Source organism: Corvus hawaiiensis, chromosome 2, assembly GCF_020740725.1.
Source record: "Corvus hawaiiensis isolate bCorHaw1 chromosome 2, bCorHaw1.pri.cur, whole genome shotgun sequence".
Classification (NCBI taxonomy): domain Eukaryota; kingdom Metazoa; phylum Chordata; class Aves; order Passeriformes; family Corvidae; genus Corvus; species Corvus hawaiiensis.
This window is the reverse complement of record NC_063214.1, coordinates 2,910,903-2,934,395: the sequence shown is the minus strand read 5'-3', so window position 1 is coordinate 2,934,395 and position 23,493 is coordinate 2,910,903. Positions and strand designations below refer to the sequence as shown.

General features: G+C 40.7%; 1 protein-coding gene across 3 annotated transcripts in view; it reads right to left on the bottom strand.

Annotated features, from left to right (window-relative positions):
• The window catches only part of EPHA3 (EPH receptor A3), a 186,040-nt gene extending 171,116 nt beyond the window's left edge, over window positions 1–14,924 (bottom strand). For 2 of the 3 annotated variants that reach the window (XM_048293607.1, XM_048293608.1), the window contains exon 1: window positions 10,371–10,547. In XM_048293607.1, the coding sequence (XP_048149564.1) occupies window positions 10,371–10,482 (112 nt within the window). In that variant the 5' untranslated portion in view covers window positions 10,483–10,547. Of the gene's footprint in view, window positions 1–10,370; window positions 10,548–14,896 lie in introns of those variants that run through there. The other variant, XM_048293609.1, reaches the window with a different exon arrangement.
• Window positions 14,925–23,493: the final 8,569 nt, after the last annotated feature.

Here is a 23,493-nt window from a genome sequence, read left to right as displayed (position 1 = left end):
GCCCAAAGCCAGGCTGCAGGCCTGAGAGAGACACAGCCCTGTGAGGTCTGCACTTCCAGCCCTCCTTGCCTGCACTGTGATGCTGTAAATACAAATATGATTTTGTGCAGAACAGTGCAAATTTGGCAACTGTCATGTTCAATCTCTGGTCAAACTGCTGACTGAAGGACTCCACCAGGGTGGGGGCAAGGGATGAACAAGCAAGCGAAAACCAAAATGAATTTAAAAACAGCTGCTGCAATACTTAACACAGGAATCTTCAGAGAAGACTGGAAAGACCAAGCCTTCATTATTTTCATTTCAACGTTCAGTAAAAACTTTCCAAAATTAAGAGATTTTGTTACAAATATCAGATGAAAAGACAAAAGACTAGCAAAATATTTTAAGTTACCCTAGAGATTATTGCTTCTGCAGACCATAAAAGCTTCCACCATCAATTCGGATGATTTGGCAAATTCTAATTTTATGGCAGCTTCCTGTGGCTTTTGAAGTGGAAGAATTTAATTTTCCTCCTCCCAGATTTTACTTTTCTTATCAAACACTCTCCCCAAGAGCATCTGAGGCCAGATTTAGATACCTCAGCTTTTCCTATAGCTGAAAAATAAGAAGCAGAAGCAGCCAAAGCAGCAACCTCACTGCAAGTTCCTCTCAAAAGACTGCCATGAAGGGGGGAATGCAGGACAGCAATCAGCAGTGCAGGAATCCCTATAAATAAAAATATCTCCTGCACTTGATGTTAAGTGGAAGCTCTCCAGTGGTCCTCCTCCTTTTGCTAAGTATGGAGCCTGCCTGTGGAAAAGGGACAATGATCCACCCACTCTCAGTGATGAACACGGGCAAAGCAGATTTTTATTTCTTTTTTATTACTTTGAAACATGAGCATTCTCTTGATATTGTTAAAGTGGCACAAAGCTCAATTTCCAAGTACGCAAAAACATATGACTGGTGGTGGGCTGGAATGCACTGTTTATCAAAGGGGCCTAATAAGGTTTTGGTTTTATTAGGCTATTTCCTGTAAGTTGATATGTGCCAGTTCTTTTCATTAAGACAAGGATATAAAAATTAAAAATGGATTAACCTAATGGGTTCCAAATTACTGTGTCGCCTTCACCTCTTTGCATTTTTTTTAAACAGTTCCAGTTGGTCCTTCTCCAGTACCTCCTACAAAAAGCAAGAGGCATAAAGCTTCAGCATACCTGAATTAGAGTTTAGCTGAACTCACATTCACATACAAATCCTACAGATCTCATTCCACTCCACCACTCTGGCATTAAATCTGATATCACTGAGGCACCATGTTAAACATGCAAATGCAAAATGGGGGCTACTGTGTTGAACGGGAGTTTAAATTCCCTTTAAAACCCAAGTTTTCTTCCCCTCTCAGAGGAAAAAAACCCCAGAAACTACAGATGAGATTCAGTTACCTAAACCCTGCCAATCCCTGCCTTTTATCAGCCCAGAACAGAAGTGGGTCTCTTGTAGGATGTGTCATATTTATCAGTCCCACTGGGTGCCCAAACCCTGAGGCACATAAAATGGCACCAAATGTCTAGCCAAAACTCAACAGAAAACGTTACTCATATAATTTTAGTAAGTTCTAAAGCACTTCTCAGAAAGGTTTAACCACACTGCACATCTAACTTTTACATTCCTTTGGGGGAAAAAAAAAAAAAGTAATTTCCAGTATTCACTGGTTTTACAGAATTGAGCTCTCTGAAGGTCTGGTAGATTTGGAGCGTGACAAAGATCCTCCTTAGGAAGACTTTTAGCAACTTAAAGGGGAAAATAAATGTTGAGTCACAGTGTCCAAGTTCACTTAAGGTAAGCTGAGAATTCCAAACCTACTACGACACGCTCAGTTTCTAGAATTCTAGACACCAAAAAGTGTCACAGAAGAGACTCTCGGGCATGCATAACACCCACAACTAAAAGTTCCAAGGTTCCCACAGATTTTACTGCAGTTCAAACCTATTCAAGGTCCTGAAATCAACAAAAACCACAGCAAATGATCAATACCCCTTTGGAGGACAGAAATTTTTGAGACAGGGACCAGAGCATAAGTCCAGGAAATGACTAGTCATTTGTTAAAAAGGCTGTGATATCCCCCAAGTGAACCAACTGGCAGCATGCCACAACTCATAAAATTTTGCTTTTAAGGAACTCCTTGCGTGGGGCACAGACAAACAAAAATAAAGAGAGTTGGGTTGGGCTTGGCTGAGTTTTGCTTTTCTAAGTTTAAAACAGAGAAGTCTAGAATCGTAAAACAATTCTGAGAATCCTGAAGTACTACAGTTGGAAAGCCACGTACTCAAGAGTGCCCTGGTAATTTTGTCAATCTTTTCTTCTCTACCTCCACAAATAAAGAGCTCCAGCTTACATGGAATGCTTGGGCCCTTACATGGCTGCCCCACAGATAAAATAAACCCACAGAGCAAACGACTCAACATCACGGTGCAAACTACAGGAGTAAAATGCCAATAGTAGAAGAAATCTCCTCAAATGTCATGCTGAGAAAATCAAGATGCTGAACCCATTTTTATATTCCAATACAGTGATGTCACCAACATGATATTTTCATTGTTTGCCAGGTTAACAGAATTTATGGAGGTAATTAATGCAGAACATGTGTGCCGAGCTATTTGTATGAAAAATGGAATTGCCCCGACTTCATCTGCTGCCTTTGCAACCAAAACCCCACCAACATCTTTTTTCACTATTTCCATATGTGAGAAACACAAATATTTATAAGAAAGGTAAATGACTGAATGACTGCTCTATTCCCATCCACCCACAAGACACTTTTTCATACCCGTCGTCTTCTTATTCTTCTGCTTCCACCACCTTACCACAAAGGGCTCGGGTTTCCATTCTATTCTACAAATTAACCATGTTCTTCACGCCTCTTCTCCAGTGTTTCTTTCCTTGGTTTGCATGGAAAACTTCTGTTTTAATTTCTTAAACACCCTCTATCTAGCTCTAGCCCATCTTTCAGGAAAAGCAATGCCATTAAACATTTAATTCTTCTCGTGTCTTTTCTTCTGGGCATCTACAGGGTCAAAGTATCCCCTCTATGGTAAACAGCTTCTAGTAAAAAAAGGACTGGACACACAGCCCTCAAAATCAGAAAAAGATGAACTTTGCCTTCTATCCTTTCTGGCTGAATGTTGATTTCTGGGAGGGAAGGAACAGAAAAAATGGCACAGACAGGAGAGGAAGGGTGGGTAGGTAAGCTGGGAATAAAGAACCTGATGAGTTTTCCCTACAGCTGGGTTTTCTTTAGAGAGTTTCGGTGAGCACAGAACATTTTCCACAGCTGGAACCACGTACTCCAGGAAAGCTGAATTCTCAAGCATTGCTAGCACATTTGTTCTCTGAGGTCAATCACGCATGGGAGAAAAGTTTTTGCAGGGTAAGGCCCTCACCATCTCAGAACCTGTCTGAATATAAAGGCCTCAAGTCAGTGTTCTCCATGAACATTAAGGCTGGGCAGACATAACTTGCTTTGCTTTTTTTTTTTTTTTTTTTTCCTTTTTTAAAGAAAGCACTGTCAGAGCAAGATTAAATGGAATGGTAAAAATGCCTCTACCCTTTCTTAACTGCAGCCTCTGTTCAAATTCACCACTGGTAAATCAGAGGCACAATGCTTACTAATGTAAACACAGCTCAGACTTGCAGGGAGGCAAGGAATTTCTTAATTTGTGCTTTGCTCGCTGTTCAGATCCCTGGCAGGGCTGAATTCTGGGTTCCTAACTTTGCCATTAATCAGAGACAGTTTGGATTTTGGTCTGATTTTTTTAATATTCAGATCCAACTTTCACTTCATCTCTGCCTACCTATTCCCTTCCTTTAATCCTTCTCTCCCTCTCCAAAAGGGATCTCTCAAAAAGCCTTGCCTCTCAAAAAAAAGTCAAACAAACCCCCTCTAGCTGCCTTCTAACTTCTCCGCAATTAAATTAAGAAATACCATGTCATTTGTTATTATTTGCTACTGCACAAAGTTTGTGGGAAGCCTACCACGGACCAAAACATATTTTTGTGCTTTAATTGGAATTTATTTAAAGAGTAACTTGTCATTCTAGATTTTCTACAAAACCCTCCATTCCTAGTCACCAATTTAAAAGTTTCAGGTTTTAATTACTGTCTTCTTATGCGAGGCAGCTATACTTGAGCAGGTTTAGTCACTCTCTAAAAGAAAATAAAAAAAAAAAGAGAGACCAATGCCATTCAAATCCTTCTATCCAAATATAGATATAAAAACATTATGAGAAACCAGATGGAAATAAAAAAAAAGCACCATTCCCACACTATATTACACTAAACTGCCCTGACTGAACCTTAACATTCAACCTATTGTTCTCTTAATTGCTAGCAAGTTTCAAGCACTGTTCGTTTGGTCCGCTATTCTTCTTTCATCAATATTTTTCCAGCAGATTAATGGGATTTTCCTCCATATTTTGCCTGAAACAGCAGGACATGGTAGTTAAATGAACAAAAAAAAAAAAAAAACAAAAAACCACCAAAACGGAGAGTGGTACAAACGTTTCTGCTTACAATGTGTCTGATTTAATAGCATCTCTGCAAATGTAAGGCTTTACGTGCTGGTGTTTCACTCTGGCTCCCTGTCACTCTTGCAGACTGGAACTTTTCTGTCACCATCACAAGGTTCCTTTCAGGCAGGATTATCTTTACTTCTACATCTTTATTTCTTTCATTGATTCACTGCAGAAATTTGAAAGGAACTTTCCATTTAACGGACTGAATTTTAATCTTGCATCTGTTTCACACTGCAAAATGAGTACTTGCACTTGGATTTAGCAAGCGCCTAAGAAACTAAAAAACACAAGACTACTGCTGGGGAATACAATCCTAAACCCACAAATTGCTACCATGCTCTGTTTCCAAAATTACACTCCTGGGACTTCATATCTAATCTTCTGAATTAACCTATTTTCTTTTAAAAGTTTTACTTCTTGTCTAGAACCATTTAAATATGGGGGGTTTTTTTAAAAAAAAAAAGCCACTGCTCTAAAATGTTTATAGGAATAAGGGTTACCCCACTGTGGTAAATATTTAGGAAAAAGGATCATTTAACAGTAGTCAGATGCTTTTGTAAACAAAAAAATTATTCTCTTTCACTCTATAATTTCTTATGGCAAATCTTTTCCTTCTTGCAAATGTGTTTTCAGCAATGCTTCAACCAATCTAACAATGCAAAAGAAAGGAAATGTCTCATTCCAGAAAAAGCACTCTTTGGACGCTGGAATTACATTTTAGAAAGGCAGTGGGTTAGGGAAAGCCCTCTGCCCCACTTCTGGAGATTTATCTAACAACTCTAGAAACATCCCATTTTGCACCCTAGGGTATCAAAATTATCTTCTGGGTTTCAATATCAGCTCCACAGAGCAGAGCTTTGAAATTCACCAAAATAAGGGCATGATTTCTCTCCAGTTACTTACTTACTTTTATTTTCTTTCACAGAAAAATCAGAGAGCAGCTACAAAGCTGCACGAGTTACAGGTACCTTATGGCACTAACTCAGGCTCTGTATAAAACTCCACAAACAGGACTGTGGTATTTGGTAACAGCTCTGTAGTGACCCTCACTGGTGATAAAATCCAGAGCTCTGAAAACAAGAAAATGAACACCTGCGTCCGTATTTCTAAACTTTCATCAAGTGGGGATTACAAGAACAAGAGCAATTATAGACATTTTCCTAGAGGAAAACTTGCAAATTCTCCAAAAGAATCAAAAAGTAAGTATACTAATAGCAATTTACCTAACTCCAGCAGAGAATAATTAAAAAAAAATTAAAACTAATTTGTACATCCTCCCAGATGGGAATGAAAAATTTAAAGTTCAATCAGAACACACTCCTGATTTGCAAAGATTTTGTGTAAACAACTGTTAAACTTGGTGTGCCTATTATCTGTTTTGTGCTTGCCCATCTGGTGGTGCCTCTTTGCTGAAGCTGAGGCTACAGAAGACTTCTGACCCATTTCTATGCCCTGAGTGCTTCGCTGGGCAGCAAATACGTTGTATTTTGCACATCTCTGTGTTTCAAACACCTGCTTTAAGTTTGCTATAGCCAATTCAGAGATTTTACTTTTTAATATGCTATGCTGAAATAGTAAGTCAAGAAAAAGCCCAGAGAAAAACAGTAAAGAAAATAAGTTATTCCACGTGTTAGAGCCTACTATCAAAAATGTTGTCAGAAAATGATGCATTTACCCAACTTCTCCTGGTTTTAAAACCACCATGGTGTGAATTTTAAAACATGTTTATTATTTGTCTAATTGTACAGCTCAGGGTTAAGCACAGAAGCTTTGAATAAGACACAGCTGTATGACAAACAGTCCTCTAGTCCCCCATGACTCTGAGCTTTCTGAAACTAAATTTTAAAAGGCATCACATTCAGACTTCCAAACCCACTTTTAGCTTCTTCCGCAGATAAACACTCAGTTGCAAGCCAGGGGCAGCAGCAGGAATTGTGTCACGAGAAATGAAGACTTACCCTGACCTAATGATACATGACATAGAGCAAAGTAAGATTTGTAAAAAGCATTTTCCCCTTCTGATTCTATTGAGAAGTTCCCAGTATTGCCAGCCTTTCCCAAAATCAGATGCAAGACTTGGGCAAGTATTTTGTTCCGTGTGCAAGCAGCAGATTTTTCAAAACCACACCAAGAGCTGTCACGACTACAAAGGCACAGTAAATTGTCTTTAGCAACTTTAAGTGTTAACAGAGACCAGCTCAGATAAAAATGGTGCATTTAATTGCGCAGTTATGCAAAGTTCTGAGATGGTAATCAATGCTCAAAAGATGAAACTGCATCTCCAAATCCAATACGGACTGAAAAGAGAGGCTGATCGGAATCTTCTTACTGTAAACCCAAAACAGGCACTGTTTGAAACCAAGTACCATAAGCAGATTTCCCGTATTGATCTTTTGGTAGCTGTGTTCTCAAGAAATTAATTTTATGCTAGATTGAGAGGTTACAAGAAGTTTCCTGTCTGCACAGTCAAAATATTATTGAAGCAATTCAGGTTGTCAGTAAAAGCTTAAACAAATTTGCTGATAATCCTGTTAATGACCTAGGTCAAGTGTTAACTGTTGTGGGTTATAAAACAGTGAAATTAAGGTGGCTGGTACCCCCAGGCAGGCAATATAGTTACAGAAGAGACTGAGGAGAAATTATTAAATTTCCCCATTCGATTTCTTGATACCACAGGAATTATTCAGAAAGAGAATTGCATCCTTCTAAGAAAAAAAGAAACACAATCCTCACCAAGCAGAAAATATCCAACAGAACGGAACAGGAGAACCTGTGGTTTCTGTGCACCTACGGGGTTCGGTCTGTGAACTCCAAACTGGAAAAGTTGGATGTTAAATCTTCCTGACACCTTCCTGCCCCGCAGAAAATGGCACACACCTTTTACCAGTCAACACAGATAAATTTGAGCTTCAGAGAACCTCCTTGGGTTCCTGTGATTGCGTAGGGAAAACGCAGGCAGATTTCTCATGAGCACGGCAGAGAGTTTGAAAACAAACTTGAGGGAAAAATTTTACTTTTTATCCAGAAAAAACTCTAAATGAGACTTCTCTGGGATGAAGCAAATTAAGAAAATGTCGAGCTCTCCAAGAAAAAGACAAAAAAGGAATGCATTGAACACCACAAAGTGCAGTAAGCCAGCAGTTTGTCTTCAGCCCCTCTTTCATCCTTTTCTCCCTTCATCCCATCCACTTCCATTGCAGTATTACCACTAACAGTCGTCAGCTTCAATATTAATTGCAAATGTTAAGTGAAGTTGGATTTAAAAAAAAGAGAAATAATTATTTAAAGTTAAATAAATTTAGGAAATATTTCTCTGATAGCTCTGCCCCTACTCTTGTTACGTGCCCACTGCAACATTTACATCCCCTAGAAGTTAGATTAAGCTGTATAAACACACCAAAAATTAGTTCCATCCTTTGCTAAAACAACTTATGGGGAGAATTTCAACAGTAGCTTTAATATAAAACGTAGGGAAAAAGGTAGACTTTTTATCTGCCTGCCTACATTAACAAACGCTGTCCAAAACGCATCTTTTTTTATTCTCAGTAGTGGAAAAAAGGAAACTTTTGTAAATACTCCAGAGAAACGCAGAAACGTCTATCTCTAGTTTTGGGAGGAAATTTATGGGAACAACAGCAGAAATGTAAATGAAGTGGTTAGAAAAAGATTATTTAATAGAGAAAAACATCATCTTCTGACATAATTTAAAGCTGCATGCTAACACTTGTTCATCAAATTAGTGGGTCAGCAAATTATAATAATTAAGATTTCTAAACTCACATGATCAATCTGTATAGTGTAAATAAATAAAAGAATTACTGAGCTTTCCTAAATGGGGGGTTAAAAAAAATTTTAAAGCCCTTTAAAGTTGATCTCTTTTTTTAAAAGAAACTCAGTATTTCTGTTTTTGAAAAGCATAGCAAAACATATACTTTGAAAAAAAAAAAATCCACTCAAAATCAGGTTACACTCCAGTAACTGCATTTTTACTGTTGTTTTCACTACCAATTCTGCAAATATTGCTCATCTTGTACAAGCTCTTGAAGCTGAAAAGAGAGAAGGCAGGCAGCATTTGCTGAAAGCTGACTTGAAAAAGTGTACTTAACATGCATTCCGTATGATACCCATATTTTCCCTCCTTTCTCAATTCTCAGCGCCAGCGACTTGAAACAAAGACACAAAAAGTGGGGTTTTTTTGCAAACTGGAATGCTCCCATATCTCTCTGGCATAGTCAGTGTCAGTTTGCAGAATGCATCTGCCTGCCACAGCCATGGAGGCAGAGCTGCTCCGCTGACTGACAGAACCACAACCATTCCCAAAGAGCTCTTAATAAGACAACAGTAACCCCTGTTCACACTCTTGCTTTCATTTCTGAAAATGATTTTTGAGAGACGACAATATTTACAAAATAGCTTCTATCTGGAGGCTTAAAAGGGACTGTTGAAAGCACACTCATTTAAAAAAAACCTATAAAGCACTGCATAAAAAACAAATTTACATGAAACATACAAACAGATGACATATTGCTCTTCTTGTATAATGGTACTATAATTATTTCCTAGCAATGATACCAAGTGATTAAAGATTACCCAGGACTTCTAAAGTTTGCACCTCTCCTTATTTATTTTTTTATTATATTTCTTTTTCCCTTCCAGAAATCATTTAAAGTTGTTATCTCACCGCCTTATCGCACAAGCACACAGAATATCAGTAAGTACATCAGCATTATTGCTAACGGAAAAATAATTGCTCTGACAGCTTTCAGAGCTTCTCTACACAGCCATGTAACTCAAGCAGGTGCAAGTTTTACATGGTTGTTAGGTGCTAGAAGTTCTTCACAACCCTTTGGCCTCTGGATTTTATCCCTAAAGATAATTGCACTGGACATCCTGGTCATGCCGAGTGCCTTCACTGTGCGAGCAAGCAAAAAGATCCTTTTTTTTTTTTTTTTTTTTTTTTTTTTTTAATAGGAAAAGGACAGGGGTCTTTTAGGGGTTTTTTTTCCAAGTATTTCAATCACTTTTTCAGAGTCCAGTTGTCATTACTTTTTTTCCCTGAATCCTAGCATGGGTTTTCAGCAAATATCATCTTAAAAATTAACGCAGCAAAAGAAAACAAACCATTCATGCTTTGTATCCGTAAATTTACACACATTCACATCCACACGCAACACGACTTGAACACATTGATGCACATCCGATACAAACGACACGATCCGACACAAATCCGCTAGGAAACCAGAAGGAGGTTTTGGAGGGGAACTAGCTTCTTTCTCGTATTAATTAAAAGTTTTGAAAGACAGGACGACTAACGCACCCGTGCCCATGCGAAAGAGCTCAGAGTTATCAGCGGGGTGAAGGCGGCGGGGCCATCGGAGGCTGAGGCAGAGGCGGCTCGCCCCGGGCACCTGCCGAGGCTGGGGCGCTGCCCCTTCGCGTCCCCGCCGGTGCCACCTCGCCCCGGGGCTGGGCTCCTGGCTGCCCATCGCTGGTGGAGGGCCGCGGGTGGCACAGGCTGCGCTGCCCCCGCCAACTTTGCTCGGGGGCGGGTGGGGCGGATGTCCACCCATCCATCCATCCGTCCGTCCATCCATCCACCCACCCACCCCCCGCACGGCCGCGCTGTGCCAGGGCGAGCCCTGCGCTCCCGGGGCGAGAAGCCGCTGCCGCACGGGACCACCTTAACGGGGAGCGAGGCGGGGGAGAATAACGAGGGGGGGGGGGGAAAAAAAAAAAGAAAAGAAGAATAGAGAAGGTGTGAATAGCGGAAAGAAAGAACGAGGAAGAAACGGGTCACCCGGCCGTGCCGCGGCTCACCTTCGTTGCCGGGGCGGGCGCTCAGACGGCCGGCAGCGCCGAGCGCGGCGCGGAGCAGCAGCAGCAGGAGCAGCAGCGGCGGCGGTGGCGGCAGGCGGCGGCGGCGGTCCATGTCGGCGGGGCAGAGCGCAGGCACAGCCGCATGTCTCCGCGCCGCATGCCACCGCTCCGCGCCCGCTCCGCGCCGCCGCCACCGGCCCCGGCGCCGGGACCATGCCCCGCGCCCGCCTCCGCGCTGCGCCCGGGCGGGGCCGCCCCCGCCCGGCCCCGCCGCCGCCGCCGCCGCCGCGCAGCCCCCGCCCCGCTCCGCGCCCCGCCCACCGCACCGCCCCGCCCGCCCCTGGGGCAGAGCGCGGAGCCTGCCCCCGGCCCGCGGAGATGCTCCGGAGCCCGCCCCCAGCACCGTGAAATACCCCCGACCCCGTCCCCAGCCCGCGGAGATGCCCCCGAGCCCGCCCCCAGCGCCGGGAGATGCCCCGTGACACGGAGCGGGGGCTCTGCAATAGGGGGTGACACGAGTCACGTAACTCGGGAGCCTCGGGTGGGTGTTGCAGCCAGCTACGATCCGGTCGTGTCCAATTACCGGGCTCTCCTGGGCGGGAGGCGACGGCAAAGTAGCGGTAAAACCTGGGAGTTTCAGACTGCAGCCATAGCTGGCTGGCCAGAGAAACGCCAACTACATCGTTCGTCTCTTGGCTGCTCTGGTCCAGCCTGCACCACGCGGGGCCACAACTCCGGCCCCAAAGAACAGACTGACTTTGCCATCACTAAAGCAAACTGCAGCGGGGGCCTCCACCCAAGAGCTGCTCTCTGTAGGAGTGTGTAGCTCTGCTCTAGAAGTTGCCATGTAAAACGACTATTTTTTAGAAGCGTTCTCTTCATGGCCTGCACCTTTCCTTCAGTCCTTGCAGCCCATCAGAGGCCCCTGAGTACCTGTCAGAACACAGAGCAGAGAAACAGGCGTGCAATGCTGCTATTCCACTGCTCTCAGGGGGAATCACTGCAGAGCAGTGCTTCCCCTTCTGCAGATCATTTTTGCAGAATATGGACATCTCTCTTCCCAAGTGACTTGTCTCAGGTCTCCAGAGCCACCCAGTGTGGTTCTGTGGAAAATGGGAAAATATTTGAATAATACTGAGGTCAAATAAATATTTCACTCCAAACCAAAGTTGTGCATCCTCATAGTACAAAGTCTAGCTCTGAATGCATGTCCTGTCTGTACCAACAGCAAGCAACAGGATGGGAGGAGAGGAGCCTTTGGCAACAGATGTGGAACTATGTGGCAGAATTAACATCCCAAATCTGTGACAGCAGAGAAACTGAGCACCAGTGTTTCTCAAACCAGTATGGTAAACATCTGAACAACCTCCTTCTTCATTGTTCTGAGTGTCCTTCTGTCCTCAGGATCACCAGTGCCAGCAGGACAGCTGGGAACTGCTGCCTGCAGCACCTGAGCCCCAGGTTTATCAAACAGTATAGAATCACCAGCTCTCTTCAGCAGTGATGCAGCATTCCTGCCCTCAGCAGCAGAAGAGGAGGTGCTGGACTGGTTGCAAGCCAGGACATGTGCCAAGGTCTCTCCTGCACACCCCAAACATCTGGTTTAACTCTGCCAGGTCTACACTGCACTGGAGGGATTGGAAATGTATGGAAGCCAAAGCAAAGGAGAGAGAAGCCCGTGAGAAGTCAGACAGGTTCCTGCTTCAGGAGAGCACAGTGGAGGACATAAGCACTAAAAATTAATATGAAGACATTAATCTTTCCTGTTTCCAGGCTTGATTATTCAGTCAACCAAATTAAGGAATCATGAAAATTTAATACCATTTGTTTCATGTCTCCAACCCTTCCTTTCCCTCATATTTACCATCTACACTATTTCGTCTGTGGTCAAACTTCCAAAAGAAGGAAAAGATGCCCAGAGCTCTTCAGCAGGAAACCTCCAGGGGCAGAGGGAGGAGCAGCGTGGTCTGGTCATGCAGTTGACAGTGTATGGCTCAGAAAAAAATGTCTCCTGGCCTCCTTTGTGTTTCTCAAGGCTCATTTCACTACACCTTTCCATTCATTAGACAAAGATGCTTTTCCACAGCAAAAAGGCCAGAAATATACCCTGATTTCTCCAAAATATAATTTTCCCTAGTAATAAAAACTATTTTGCTTTTGTTCGAAGGGGATTTTTGCCAACATTTTCCTCAGCTTTTTTAGAATACACCACTGTTTTCATTGAGTTCTTTCGTACAACAGAAATACATCTTTAAAACCCTACTAAGTTTACAGGACTACTATTTCTGGTCTCTCTGAAGACACATCTTTCTTTCCTGATTTCAGGTAGATATTTTTTTTTACAGTGTGAGAAAAAGGTGAAAGAAAAAGGGTAAAGAAAAAGGGTGGAGAAAAAGGTGCAATTAAAAGGGTGAAGAAAGATGACACATCTGGGGGCTAGGGGGTGGGGAAGAACGAAGACAACAGTCAACTCAAAACCTAACAAACTTCTGTTTTCAGTTAGTGGAAAAAAAATATTTCCAAAGAAAGGAGTTTTTGAGGTTCCTCACTGCAATCTCTTTCTGAATTTGTAAATATCTCAGCACCAGTGAACTCATCTCATCCAGGAAGAAAAGAATATTAAACAACACAATCCATATAATGGAAATTTTAGTGTCAGACTTCTAAAAAAGAAAACCTCTCAAGCTAAAAAATGAATAGGAGAAATACTTGGAAAAATTTGAAATAAAGAACTTATTAAAAACTAAAAAACAACCTGGGAAAATTCTCAGCAGGAAAGAAAGATTAAATTCGTTACAAATTTCTCACTAGGCTTTTTTCTCTGTGACGCACGTTGTGTTAGTTTTGTGCAAATTGCGTGTTTACTCTATTAAGAGTAATTTTCTGTGAGCTTAAAGGGCACCTTTGAAGAAAGAAAATAGCCTCTAGTGGCATTTCTACATAACCAGAGTGCACATGGTAATATCTTTGCCCTAGCATCCATAAAATGCTTCTGGAGAAACACATAACTATGATTTATGATTTTCTGCCAAGCCTGGGCTTTAATTTCTTTAATATATTGGAGATCAAAATCCTTACTAAACACAAATTTTATCTCTTACATTTTTCTTTTGTAAACAGGGAGGTGACACATTCTGTGATTGTATAATGGAAAAAAGAAATCATAACACATGGGCAGAATGCTCCCAATCCCACGTTTGCATACTAAATAGGAACACAACTTTCTGCCTAATGAAAAAATGCTACAGATTATTAGGAATAGCCACAGAAGTAATCAATCAATTTATCCAATAGACTGGGCCACAGCCTGCTTCCAAGAAGCTTTTTAATGTTTATGGCTCTTGAGTGGTGTCGTTTAATTAATTGAATGGCACGAAACTTCTAATCTTAGAGATTTAAAGTATTTTGCTTAAAAAACAAACAAAAAGAATTAATGACAGGTTCACTACTCATAAAGAAAGGTGGCTGGACAATCCCCCATTTATTCAGGAAGGAGGCAGAACAATGCTCCCCAAGTGATGCCTCGCCTGTGCCTCCATAGGATTGTTGGGAGGCGTGAGAACATTTCCCCCTCCATTTCTGGGATTTATTTATGAAGGTTCTTGTTTGTGATGTGGATACACACCACAAACTTCACACAGACCTGCTGTGACAGAACTTTTCCACATAAATCATACCAGGGACAGATTTTTAAAATTGTTCCATGATCAGTTAGGCCTCCAAATAACCACCTGAGTATATATAATACATATCTATATGCATCTGTTTTAATATTAACTAGTGCTCAGGTAGAAAATATTATAAATGGAAGCATTTCTGCTTGAATTCATCCTAAGTCTGACATGGGCGAGTCTTGGAGATGGTGACCAAGGAGGAAAAAAGAGCCACCAAGTAGATTTACTAGGTTTAAATATTCTTTGTGAGAGGTTTTACAGCATTACTCAAAGGTCTCCTAATGCACAGTGTCACCCTGAAAATGCAAGCAGATGAGGAAATGCAGGATGGGGAAGAGTAAAAGGCAGGATGCAATAAAAACAAAAGATAATGAAGTGTGAAAAGTTACTTTAAATAAGTCATCTAAAGCTAAGCTATAGCCCTTTCCAATCAATACTTACATAATAATTATGTGAAAATCCAGAAAAATGGATTAACGAGACAGTGTAAGAAACTCAGCTTCAAGCAGCAACAAAGCTGAACTTGTAATTATGAAGCAAGTGCACGCCAATCCCATAATGAAAAAAGCACGGAGAAGGAAAAGAGTAGAAAAGCAAAATGCAAATTCAGTTTAGCTGCAAGTTTCCCCCATAAAGTCTGAATAATTTGTTAAATATGCAATAAAAAGGTGACAGTCCAAGCACTTAGACTGAATTTACCTATCTGTAAACAAAAATCTATAGAAGCCATAAAAGAAAAGCTTCACCAGCATTACTGCCAGTTTTCAGAGAAAAGCAACATTTATGTGCAGGAGAGAGTATTGCTATCATGAAAGAGCTTGCCAAATTTTAGCTTTAGGATGGAGCACTTACAGTAGAAATCCATGAATCCAGTAAAACCAGACTGTATTATGGAGATACTGGCAGACCTCCAATAAGGTGCATAATGATAAGTTGGATTCGTTTATTTTTCTTCTTGCCGGTCACAAAGAATGTTCAGAAATTTCTGTTATAAGAAAAAAAAAAGACAACCAAGAAAAGAAATTATTTATTCTCATGTGTTTCAACTAACTGACTTTTTTTTTTTTTCCCAGAAGATAGTGCAAGGCAGTGTTGGACAAAAAATAGGCAGGCACATTTTAAAATAAGTATGACAGTACTTCTAATGCCAGGGGTCATCATCCAATCTAGGGAATGCACTTGGAGAGCACAGAGGCAAAATTCCGTAATCTGGCTGAGCTGGATTGGAAGAATTCCCTCCTCTTTGCAGAGCCAGGCTTGAGCACTGACAGCAAAATAGGTCGTCTATTTTTGCCAGCTAAAAAACAGAGAGAAACACTCATGGCCAGCTGCAATTTTAAACAGCAGAATGCAAATAATCTGAGGAGTCTGTGTTCACAACATGTGAGAACTCCTTAACAGTTTCATTTCCACAGGGAACTTTTTGCATTCAACAGTGGACTATCTTATTTTATTTTTTTTTGCTACAGTAAAGAAAACCTGAGATTCCACAAATGATTGAGGTACTTTTATATTTCCTGGTCATTTGCTGTTTTTTCTCAAATCACCTCACCTCCTCCCTGGTAATCAAAGTTTTCTCCTCTTCTGTCTCATGGAACTGGCACCATGACTTCTGTCCACATCCAAGGAAGCATCAGGGGATAGACTAAGATGGGAAAAAGACCATAAAGTGGAATTATCTTAGAGCCCTCAACTTCACATCAGCATCAAAGCATGAAATAATTTCATACCTTTGCTCATAATGGCAAGATTTATATTTGATTGCATGCTGTACATATGGTTACTAATTCCCAACTGAATGCCACCACCCAAGAGGAAAATCAGAATGCAAAAGGTGACAGCCTTTTACCAAAGGCTTGTTCCCAACTCTAATGCCTGCATGTGGACAGAGAGTTCCTGTTTGCTTCAAAAGCTGCTTCGTTCAGGACTTTGGGGGGAAATTAATTAACTTGGAAACTGAGAACAGCATCATAGGTAATAATTAGGAGCTACATAAGCTCAGGATTTGTCAGGGTACACAGGTCCTTCAGAAGTTCCTCCATGGGCGAGTTCCTCACATGCCCAGTTTGTACCAACATTTCTCAGCCTCCCAACATAATAATTAGGGGCCAAGGTAGCCCCTAATTACAGCTCCCCAAACCATCCTTCCCCCCAGCTGCAGCCAGCTGGGTGCACTCACCCCTCAGCTGGGTGCAGAACACATTCTCAGCAGTCACACCTGTGCTGCTGGATGACTTCAGGCTCTGTGAAAAGTCCCCATCCTCCTGACCCATCACCCCAGCTCACCCTGTGCGTGCTGAGAAGCTCTCCAGTCTTCCAGTGTTTTCTTCTTGATTATAATGAGTTAATTACTTTGCCAGAAAGCACGAGGTAGCTTTTTATTAATCTCCATGGCCACTTGGGCAATGAAGAATTGCAGTTTCTGCAGAAGGCTAAGCTAGCACTATCTAAATATTATTCTTTATAATTATTAGAAAACACGTGCAATAAATAATTATACATCATTAGCATTCTCCCAGCCCAAATGGCCCATAGCAGGACAGTCTGTCAACCTTGGGTCAAGCAGCCCTTATCCATTAAATAGGATATTTTATGATATTTTATTCTTTCCTCCCCAGTCTTGTGGCCAGTTGCAGCTCTGTAGTGAAGGATGGAGCTCCCTGGCCTTTCTAACTCACCAAAGGAAATGCAAACATTTCTTATTCTGAGCTGGAGATGTGCTGTCATGTCAGGAGAATGTATTACAAAGATTTCTTGTTTTCTTGAACATGATAAAAAAAGTTTTTCCCACTGCAGTAGCAGTTTTGGTTTGTCTGCACTAAATTTTCAATCTTTAAAACCCCTTTATTCATCAGGGTTATTTTTCATGAGACAGTTCATTTAAAGGGACTGTTGGCTTCAACATTTGCTTAAAGAGATTCCCTCATTTCTTTGAGCTGTCACCAAAACCTGGAAGAATGTGTGAGTTACTTTTTTTGGTACCAGAAATGGAGAAAGCCTCTGTCATTTGTATTACCAAACTAAAGTTCCTGGAAAAGGTTTCCCAGCATTGAAATTAGTCATCTCTCTAGAGACTTTAATGAGAGAAATAAACCAGTCAGTACTCAATCATTTCCTTTGGATGCATCGGCTTTGGAACTGGGAAGTAGCAGCAGGATGAAAAGAAAGAAATAACAATAAAAAAATTTGTACAGTATGGTGGGGGAAATTTATTACAAAGAGTTGCAGGATTTTCCTAAATGAATGCAAGGTTCTAGCTCAAAAGGCAGCTGTAGAAAACGCATAGAGAAGAAGAACTGTAATAAAATAAAACCAAAAAAACCACCAAACTATTGGAAAAGCTGGAGACAATTAGTAGAAAATAGTCCCCATTCAGTTCCTAAGCTGAACTTACACTAGTGGCATGCCAAGCTGCAAAACTAAAAATCCAAAACCCATTAGAATCGAGGACCATTTCTAGAGAAAAGAGGACACTCATCAAAAATGACATAAAATGAGAGCCTTACATAAAATGAAAAAAATTCACGGCCTTGTAGAAAGAAAAGTTTTACTGAAACCCAATCTATGCAAACAGTGTACTCTGCTGCGTTTATGGAGGTGCTCCCTTCAATGGGACTTTGTTTCAAATAATACTTTGCTTTAAGATGGAAGCTGAGTGAATTATTACCATTGCCCAGGAGAGAACAAAAACTGCAGCATTTACAGAAGTAAAAACTCCTGAGATAAATCACAGAAAGGGGAAGGAGGAATGGAACCTCCATCTCTGCTTAAGGATGGAGAACCTTGCAAACACCTCCAGAAAAGGGCAAAAGCCTGAGATCTGTGACCCAGAAGGGACAGAAGAGAGGGTCCTGATTGTTGGGTTGGTTGGGAGTTTTGTTTGTTTGTTGGGGTATTTGGGTTTGGTTTGTTTTGGGTTGGTTTTGGATTTTTTTTACCTTTTTTTTTTTTAATTAAAATCCAAGTTATAACATCACCTACTTCTAAAGAATTTGCTGTTATATCAATTTCAGACCTATACATGCTGGGCCACCTTCCCTTTAGCTTTCCTTGAGATGACTGTAAAAGATTCTTGTGAGCTCTAGAATAATAAAGACAGAATTTTCTATTATTTTATACAGTCTCAAATGTTTTGTCTACAATTAAATAACCAAACCATGCTGATTTGGCCAAGTTTCTTGTTGGTTTTGTGTTTTTCACGTTTTTTTTATTAAGTGGTGTGCACTGGGCTTGTCAGAGAAGCAAATATGTTTATATTCCTTCCACATACGCTGTCTGATTTCATTTTACCCTTTTTGCCAAGGAGGTAAATAGGTTTCTTGAAGACTTTAGGGTTTTAAGCTTATGACCTCCCAACTTTTACAAGAGAAAACAAAAAATTGCTCACTCAAATATTAGGAAGGGCCCTCCATTTTTAAAGGATCTTATTATTTGAGTTGGAGTTGTAATGGAGATAAGCCACACCTACTTAGAGAACAGGGCCAAACATTGCTCTTGCTTACAGCAGTTTAAATCCTTGGAGGCCTTTATTACTAAGAAAATTGAGTAAGATTTCAGTAAAATCAATTTTTAAAAGCACCAGGAGCTTGCTGTTGACCTCAGCTACAGCAATCTGTGCAGCTTTGCTAAAACCTGCTCTCTCTCTCAAATCTGACTGACGCCACTGATGAATTGTGCTGTAAAATTTACTGTTTCAATCCCTTAACACACAGAAGCTGCTGCCTGTGTTTCTGGAGTACCCTGTGAGATGAAAAGGAGAGGTTTTCTCCAGCTGACTGCCAAAATGCAGGCATCTTGTCTTCTCTCTGGCACCACTTCTCAGCTCCTTTAGCATCTACATTAACCCACAGCAGCCCCAGAGATGGGGGAGAACAGCAGCCTTAAAGGTAGCATTGGAGCAAACTGTCCCCACCTCTGTCCCCTCACAAAGTACTGCACAGAGCTGGCAAGTCTGCACCTGCTATTTCCCTTGCCTTATATGCAGTGATCTAGTGCTTTGGAGTTTTAATTCACAATTTTTATTTATCATCGTTATTATTACTGCATAATGGGATCTTTGACTAAGACTATAGCACCTAGAGTACCTCGGGAATCCGAGCAATAACTATTTCACACCTTTAAACTTTCCTTCTTGTGTGCATGCTCAGAAGCTTTTGGACATTTTACCTGACACAGCCTGAAATAAATGTGGGATTCCTGGCTTGGTAATGAGGTAATATTATTTCCATTTTCAATTTTGGTTTTTTTCAGCTTTTTCCATGAAGGATTGCCCTTGGTGGCACATCATTCACCTCGCACCACCAGACCGAGCAGCAGTACCTAAATAAGAAACATTTAAATATCTTACCCAATACACGCCTATCAGTAATGCATATCCAAACTCCCACAGTAGCTTCATTTTTTAACATGTCTCTGTTTGCCATCAAATCACCATGTGCACTTTGATCTTGCACACTTGACACATTCTAACAGACAGAAGGAACAGAACCATCAGTTCTCCCTGGCACCATCTGGGGTTCTTCTGCAGTTACTTTCTCCCTGGCTGCCTACAGCTCAACTCAGCTTTGGTTTTTTGCTTTCCCCCTCCCCGCCCACCTCCCACCACGTTCCTGATCTTTTTGCTCGGCCTCAGGTTTCTTCCCAACATCACCTTCCCCAAACCCTTTACCTTTGTCACACATTCCAGGGCTGCTCTAAAGCTCAGGAGAGGTTTTCCCCCCCCCCGCCTTGCTATTCTCATTCTGCTTGAAGTGCACTGCAATTACAACAGGATATGAACTATCTTGCACTGTTATAGATGTGTTCAATTTTCTCTCTTTTAGTAGAAGTCTTTTCCCATCACTTTGGCCTGACAAACGTGACATTCACGCATTGATTGTATATGTCTGCTTTACACAGCATAGCTAATGACTTTCCCTTCCCCTGACTTGAATTCCAGATTAGTTTTGCTACTGCTGAGCATCCCATTCTATCAATAATTGCAGGACGATTATCTCATTTGTGATTTTTTTCCTCCAAATGCTGAAAAAATCTGTGAATCTTAAAGAATATGATGCAGTCAATGTAAGGTTTTAAACTAATACTTCATTCTGGAGACTCTCCTCACTGTGTCTATCAGCTTGAAGACACCCCAATGACTTCTGCATATCCTCAGAAGGGAATTCAGCTTGCCTTCTGCATTGCCAACTACTCAGTTTCCTCTGAAAGTTATGTGGTGCTGTGACACAAGTGTTACAAAATTTGAGGCTTAATCTTAAAAGTCAGGACAGAAAATAAGATTTCTATCGTAAAGCCTCACCACTGTCTCACCTGATTGTTCCATCACTTGCCTTAATGCAAAAAGTACTTTATAAATCACGCTGTTTTCTAGGGGCAGAGGCCAATCATATCACAGAAGATTTTCCTTTTATCTCTGGGGGATCTCAGATATCATCTCCTTTGCAAGGTGTTATTTTGGGCAACGAATCATGGATACCATTTACTACCTTACACAGCTCTTCATTTTGGACTTTCAATCTTTAGTGTAAATATCAAGTCTCACTTGAGTTCACCTGGCCATTTCTGTTGGGTTTTTTTAAATTAATTTTTTATAGGCTCTGAAATGAAAAAGAAAATACTGGTATTACTGAACTGATATCAGATATCCATGAAAGATAGGATGGAAAGATTTTTTTCCTGATCGTTAATCTCCTCGCTCTTCCATGTGCTGAAAATTATCCTAATTTCTTCCCACTAAAGAATTTTATAAAGCCCTGAAAAATAAGAGATGCAAAGCTACCTTTGATCTGTGACTCATTTCTGGACCTGATCCTCCTTAGCCTGAATGGAAAATCCAATTTAGGAAAATAATATGTTCCAATCAATTTTTTCTTTTTCTTTTTTTTTTTTTTTTTTTTTTTTTCAGCTAATCAGAACAACTGTAACTAAATAACATTGAGTTCCAGTCTGTACCAAGAAATGTAATATTTTAAGTTTCCTAAAGAGACATAGGATGTCAAATTCAAGGCAGGTGATGTAAAATTTGATGCCAGGAGTGTGACTTTGGTGTTTCAAACTGAGGAGATGCGTTGGTAGTTTTGACAGTGGGTTTCTGCATTTCAGAAGCCTTGTGGTTTTGCTTAATATATTTTCCAGTGCTTCTTTCCAGGCAATTCTTTGTGCATTCAAATAAAAGCATATTAATAATGAGAAAATATAAACCCTCACCACCTCCCAGCACTCACAGAACCATTAAGGTTGGAAAGTACCTTTAAGATCACCAAGTCCAATTACTTAAACAAAGAATAAACCCAGTTAAAGACTGAGGCAACTTCAATTTACCAGACATTTTCCTACTTTGTGGTTAATAGAAAAATAAGTTTAATGACAACGTGACAGATGGTTTTCTTTGTGTAACAGAAAATAGGGGATAAAGAGATTTGACTGAGAGAAATCAGGACTCTTGTCTCTCAACATATATTTTGGGAACTGTGGGCTCTTGGTTTAAGGTAACCATTTAAATAGCGAGGACAGAACTCTGAAGCCATTTCATGGATTGAAAAGATGAACATGACTTCATCAGAAACAAGAAATTCGTTACAAATCCACTGCAAAACTAAGGGTGCATTGGAAGGAGGAAGGCTTAAAATAGATCTCCCAAGAAATACGAGTGTATTTCATATTTATCTCCAGTGGAAGTTGCAGAGTGACACAAACATCTCTGTGTTGTTTCTGTGTCTCACTCAGTTTTATTGCAGATCATTCACTGAATACTCTCCATGCAAAAATATATTCCTGACAGTGCTTGAAATATAGATTTTTCCATTATAATTTTTCAATTCCTTTTTTTGTGCTACCTTTACATCATCCTGGCCCTTTTCATTGCACTCCCAGAATTAAATTGGTGCTGTTAGAAGTTCCTGATTTCACAGGATGGATTTACTGCCTTTCATAACCTTTTTATCATTTCACCAAAACTCCCCAACAACACATCCCTACAGGTACAAACATGAATATAAACACCACATATAATCTTATCCTTTTTTTCCTTTCCTTTTTTGTTTTTATTTTTGAATTATAGTGGTGTCTGAAAATACCAGCCAAGAACAATGTCCTTTAAAGCTCTATGAGAATACAGTCCTGAGCCATAAAGTCCTTGGTATTAACCCAATAAGATATGCAAGGAATTCAAGAGAAACAAAGCCTAATGTACAGATAGAAACTGGATCAGGAAATACCCATTCTCTGCCTCTTTCAGTCCAAAAAATTACTGGGTCTTTCACCCTTGCTGAGAACAACCCCAAGCAGATGAAACACTTGCTCCTCTCAGAAGCTCAAGTTAGGAACATTTCAATGGAAACAAAAATGCCAACATAGACAATATGAAAAGGGAAAATACTGCTTTGGTAATACCTCAGAAGAAAGGAACGAGGCCCAAAGCTATGATAGTGATCTCTAGCAGGATTCCACAAGGTTCTGCAGTTAAGCAGGAAGGACATGGGGAGATGGCCCTGCTCACTGTGTGGTGGGAAACAACTTTCAGGTGAAAACTGCCAATCAAAGAAGCAAAACTTTGAAATCCTGATTGGAAATTTTACTATTTCTAGCTAAGCTATCATCGTTCTAAGTGGGAAAATGAGGGGAAAAAGCCAGCTTGATAAACAAGAGATTTTTACTGCTTACCATGAGCTAATGCCAGGTGCTGGCAAACAACATTTGCAGCAAATGGCAGAATAGAGCATCAACTTGCAGAAGTAGATTTGCAAGAAAGATTTGATGCAGAACTGGTTGTTCCTGTGCTATTATTCAGTCCAATCTATTGCTTCTTTTACATATCATTAAATGTTTTCTGGAAATCAGGAGCTCTCATCCCATATCATGTTTAAAGTTCACATTAGGGGAGCCTGGTTCTCTGCAAAATTCAGTTGCAAGCTGAACACTACAAGAGAAGGACCCTTAAAATGAACTACTACAAAGTTAAAACCTTCAGCAGACTATACATGGGATTTTTATTTTACTGTAAAATTTGATGTGCAGATGCTAGAGATTTGGAAAACATGGCTTGGACAAAATTTGTAACACAGGAGAATTTTTCTGAAGAGAAGAAAAGAGGTCTCACTGAAATAAAATTAAACTCCAGGAGAAACTTGATCAGGGAAAAGGAGAAGCAAGAAAGAGGGAAGAGAAATGGGGTAGCAGAGTGAAACATCAAGTGTAGGATTGTTTCTGTCAGTACTCCTTTATCTTTCTTGTTCACTTCTCACTGGGTCACTCCAGTTGTCATTCCTGCACAAGAAGCTATAACAGAAATAACCAAATTTAGTAAATCTGGGGCAAACTAGTGTCATACAGAAATAGTTTATCCTGGAAGAACTAGCAGATGTACTTTTAATGGTGAAATGTGGGCCCTCAGGGAGATGTCCCAGCCATAGCAAAAAGGACTGGAATTTCAGCCACTCACCACAACTCAA